The 4820-nt window shown below is 61.7% G+C and overlaps 1 protein-coding gene across 1 annotated transcript in view; it reads right to left on the bottom strand.

Moving 5' to 3' along the window:
- Positions 1 to 975: 975 nt before the first annotated feature.
- Positions 976 to 4820, bottom strand: part of IGFN1 (immunoglobulin like and fibronectin type III domain containing 1) — a 76126-nt gene continuing 72281 nt past the window's right edge. Inside the window, 2 exon segments of the mRNA XM_007472405.1 lie at positions 976 to 1060; positions 3605 to 3695. Of these exon segments, the coding sequence (XP_007472467.1) occupies positions 976 to 1060; positions 3605 to 3695 (176 nt within the window).

Here is a 4820-nt window from a genome sequence, read left to right as displayed (position 1 = left end):
GGGGGGGGGGGGGGCAGGATAAACTAGGAGTGTGGGATTAGCAGATACAAACTGCTATACATAAAATAGATAAACAATGAGGACCTACTGTCTAGCACAGGGAACTCTACTCAGTATCTTGTGATAACCTATAAGTCAGCTCCTCAGACACACCAGCCACATTTCAGATACTTCCATGTGTGAATACAGTGGCCACCAGCACAGGATCGTGCCAGACCCTCTAGACATCTGTCTGGGATTTGAATCTTATTCTAAGAGGATTGAGAGGCCACTGAGGCCTGAAACGAGGGGGACAAGACCCTCCAGCCCTGCCTCCTGCCACCTGTCAGCTCATCAACCCTGTTTATCCCTGCCGAGGAATTCCCCGACAATGAATGAATTCAGTGCCCTCTCCTGGGATGCTTTGTAGCAGGTGCTGTACCTGTGTTACAGTCCCCGTCACCTTCTTAGCCTGAGGCAGGGGTTGTGTGCTGCTCGTTTCTCCTTCCCCACCGTCCACTCCGCTGGTACACACTGGGTGCTCAGAAAATGCTTACTGGGTCCAGCCGAGTCCACCCCCTTGCTCCAGAGCCATGTCTCTGGGATAATGGGCGCTGAGTGCAGCCTGGTGGAGCCCTTGCCTTTCTAAACACCGATTTCTCTGAGACCTTTGTCTCACCACCTGCTGTCAGGGATACCCCGGGGCTGCACCCGCGGCCCCAGCCGATCCCCCCACGCCTCCAGGGAGCACAAGGGGCCCACCTGCCCTCGCATTTCCTGAGGGAGACCCGCATCAGGAAGTCAGAATTCCCTCCCCGCCTGCCCTGGCCTGGTCATCCTGGGAGAAACCAATCTGGGAAGTCATCTTCCCAAGGATCTGAATGAATGGACTTTGTGCTGACCCCTCGCAGAATCCTGGACCCTCGCTGCCCTCAGGGGAACAGGGTAGGAATGGAGAGACCCTGGACCCGACTCCTGGTGTTAACTCACGCCACCCTAGGTGTGGGTGCCGGCAGCCCTGTCGTCCAGGGTCATTTTCCCCGGAGGGTCCTGAGAGGCCGCAGAGAGGCTCCCGGCCCCCCTGGGGGTACGGAGAACGGAGGGGTGGGAACCGCAGGGGCCACGCCCCAAGCCCTTCGCAAGGACCTTGATTGGACGATGAGAGCACGTGACCGGGCCCCCCACGCCCGAGGCTGGGACAAGAGGGGCGCCTGTGCCCGTTCATCCGCCCCTGCTGTGCTCAGCCCCGATGAGGGGGCAGGGCCGGCAGTGGAGGGAGAACAAGCAGAGGACTGGGTGCCGAGGCCTGGAGAGCAGGGGGAGCCTGGGTGAGTCCTAGGCGGCTGGGCCGGGGGGCCAAGGGGCAAGGCCAGGATGTACGCTCCGTCTCCCAAAGCTCAGAACCTTTCAGAGCTGCAGTTCTGGTCTCCCTGGGTGCGGTGGGTGGGGCGGCGGCCCGGGAGGCTGGGAAGGTGATGAATAACCCAGCTGTGGTCCAGCCCGGCCCAACTGGCTGCTGTCAGCACTAGATCTGCTTGGGCCCCGCGCCTCTGCCAACCCAAAATTCCAGTTCTGTGCTCCCCACGCCGGCAGACCCAGCACCCGCCTTTCCAGCTGCCCTGTCCCCTGGCCAGCAGTGATGTTTTGCAAACCTGCGATAGGACTTAGGCTCGGGCGGAACCCAGCCTCAGGATTGGGGGGCAGGGGCAGGGAGGCACATGGCTATGCAGGACCGGAAGCCGCTGGAGCGCAGACTCCAGGGCCTTCCCAGGAGGCAGCTGGGAAACAAGAACAGGGGCTTTGGGGGCCACTGCTAGCTGTGTGACCTTGAACAAGCCACTTGACCTCTCTGTGCCTCAGTTTCCTCCTTTGTAACATGAGGTTAGTCACACCTACCTCACAGGCTTCTTGTGACCATAAATATGTATAAAATGTTTATCACGTCTAGCCTGGTGCCTGGTATACTGCAGGAGCTTAATGATAATCAGAGCATCCTTCCCTCCCCCAGCAGCACCTCCTGTCTACCTGCGCTCCCCTCCAGACCCTCCCTCCCCTGGTTCTGCTCCCCCCTCCACCCACCCCGCCCCGCCTCTCCTGTCCTCTAGCAGCTGTGACTCCGACCTTGGGGACCTCAGAACATCAGAGGTCGAAGGGGTCTCAGAGACCATCTGGTCAACCCCTTGCTTCGTCGGAAGAGGCCCGTGAGAGCAGAGGGGCCTGGCGATCCTGCCTCACAAAGGCCTCCCACACCCCGGGGGCCGGGTCGCTGCTCTCTTTGGGGGACAGTGGGGCTGGGTGACAAGCCTGAGGGGAGTCTGAGAGCGGGTTCCTGTGCTGGGAGAATCGTGGCATTTGTGAGGTGGAGCCGCAGCCCCAGAACTGCTGTGGGAGGGTGCAGGGCTGGCAGGCCTGGCATGTGAGCACCACCCCCCCCCACCACCCCCGGTGGGCCCTGCACTGCCTTGGGTCTCACAGTCACCAACCCCAGCCGCAGCCCTCACCGCCTCCTGATAATTGGATGCGTCATCCGCTGGCGCCCGCAGATAGGCAGCCACACCCAGGGCAGCTGGCACCCTGGCAGTGTTTCCCTTCTGAGCTGCTGGGCTGCAGCCTGCCAGGCCATGGATGGGCGCCGGTGGGAGCCAAGATGCTCGGGCCTAGGGCTCTGCTGAGGTCCTGCCGGGAGGCAGAGCCCGGTCTGCGTCGCCCCTCGCCTCGGCCCGGACTGCCCGTCTGGGTACCTTCTTATCAGGAGCCCCAGTAACAAGCAGGCCGGCGCCTCGGCGTCTGTGCTCAGCGGGGCCCTGGGCTACAGGCTGCTCCCAAAGGGTCTGTCATCTCCCACTGACCCGGCCTGAGCTGGGAGCCGCGGGGGGTCACTGTGGCCCGTCTGCCTGGCGGGGCTGCTGCCCACCCTCCGCACGCAGCCCTGTCACGGCCACGCCCCCCAGCCCAGCTCACACGCTGCCCCCTCCCCACAGGTGTCCTGAGCTGGACGTACCGCTGCCCCCGCACCTCGTGCCACTCAGCACATCTTGCATCCCCCAGCTCACTGTAAGGTCCCCGCGTCACCGGTAGGCCTGGGTATCACAATGGCTCTGCAAGCGTTCGCCCATCCAGCGACATTCCATGTGTTCTCTTACGTCGTCCTGCGGCCAGAGGCCTCTTTGGGCACTGTGTTGCCCCCCCCCCTCCTTCCAGGAGGTACTGTCATCCCAGAGGCCCTGCTGGGGTTGGAGCCAGACCTGGGCCCGTTGTGACAAGGAGCTGGGGAGGAACTGGGGGCTCCCCAGACACCTTGACTCTCAAGCCATGTCCAGCCTTAGCTCTGCACTGGCCACCACGGCTGCAGAGGAAGCAGGGGGAGGGCCAGGCGGCCGGGCTCGTCTCACTCCTTCCCAAAGGCGCCTCTCCGCACACTTCGCATCTGCCGGTGTTGGCCCCCTCCTGCCCCAAGGAGACCCTGGGCGGCCTGGCTTCTGTCACGGAGGATTCTGTCCCCCAGCCCAGTGTCTTGGAAACTGGTGACATCTGCACTCTGCTTAAGCCAGATAAAACCATTCCAACTGCCCTCAGCTCAGAACCTGGGCTGGGGAGGGTGGGCAAAGTGACATAGAGACAAAACCTGAGGCCTTTTAGGACCCAGGGAACGCTGGGCACCGCAGAACAGTGGAAGGCAAACGTGTGGTCCCGGATGAAGAGCTTTGCTGCTAGGCCTGCAAAGGGAAATCACAGGTGGCCCTCAGGAGTGAGTACTTTTTGGATCACTGGCTGGCTTGGACAGTTTTTGCCTCTGCTCTTGGCTTTTTGCACATGGATTCATGACCCTGTTTCATATTTACCTAGTCCTTTAGTCTACAAAATGGTTTCCTGACCCGATCTCTTGGGATCTGCCCATCAGTTTTCCGAGCGAAGTGTCCGCCCCCATTAACGCCCCCATTGTGAGGTTGGGGCCCAGAGCTGCTGCAGGACTCAGTGGCTGAGCTGAGTCTCAGAGGTCCTTCCTGCAACGCAGAGCCGAGGGCTTTCCCTCCACGCCCACCCGCCACACAGCACGGGACAGTCTGGGGTGGACAGAGCTGCCGAAGCACACAGTCGTCGGGGGACACTGTGGCATCCCCCAAAAGAGATGTGTCCATGAGCTGACCGCAGAACCCACGAAGGGGACCTTATATGAGCAAAGAGTCCTTGCAGATGTAATTAAGGTAAGGACCCTGAGATGAGGTCACGCTGCGTTTTGGGTGGGCCCTGGAGCCCATGACGAGTGTCCTTCTAGGAAAAGGCAGAGGGAGATGGAACCAGAGGAGAAGGCAGAGGGTGGGGGGGTGCAGCCACAGCCCAGGACGCCAGGACCCCCAGAGGCTGGAGCACGGATCAGATTCCTCCGCAGAGCCTCCAGGAGGAACCAACCCTGCCCAGACCTTGATTGTGGAGTTTTGACCTCCAGACTGTGAGAGAAGGCATTGCTGGTGTGAAGACATCAAGTTTGTGGTGATGTGTGCGTCACCCTGGGAAGCACAGACACTAACTCCGAAACGCTCTCAGGCACCTGGCCTGAGCTGTCGGCCTCCCAGCAAGCCCATGGGGCACCTGGCTGGCGGTGGGGGGGGGCGGGGCGGGTGAGATCCAGGGCTGGCCCCTGGGGCTGGGGAGGGGCTCCGGGATGACACAGCCCCTCGGCAATGGCAGCACGCAGGGGCCAGCAGCTCCCGCCCAGCACTGGATGGCCAACCTCTCACCCCTTGCCCTTTGCCACCGACTTTTTGTTTGGTTTCACTCGTACCCAGAAAAGAATGTGCTCCAAGGGCTCCGGGGGGGGGGGGAAAAATAGGCAGGGGGGC

This window comes from Lipotes vexillifer, unplaced genomic scaffold, assembly GCF_000442215.2.
Source record: "Lipotes vexillifer unplaced genomic scaffold, Lipotes_vexillifer_v1.1 scaffold1201, whole genome shotgun sequence".
NCBI lineage: Eukaryota > Metazoa > Chordata > Mammalia > Artiodactyla > Lipotidae > Lipotes > Lipotes vexillifer.
The sequence above is the reverse complement of the archived record's forward strand: the minus strand, read 5'-3'. Positions and strand labels throughout refer to the sequence as shown.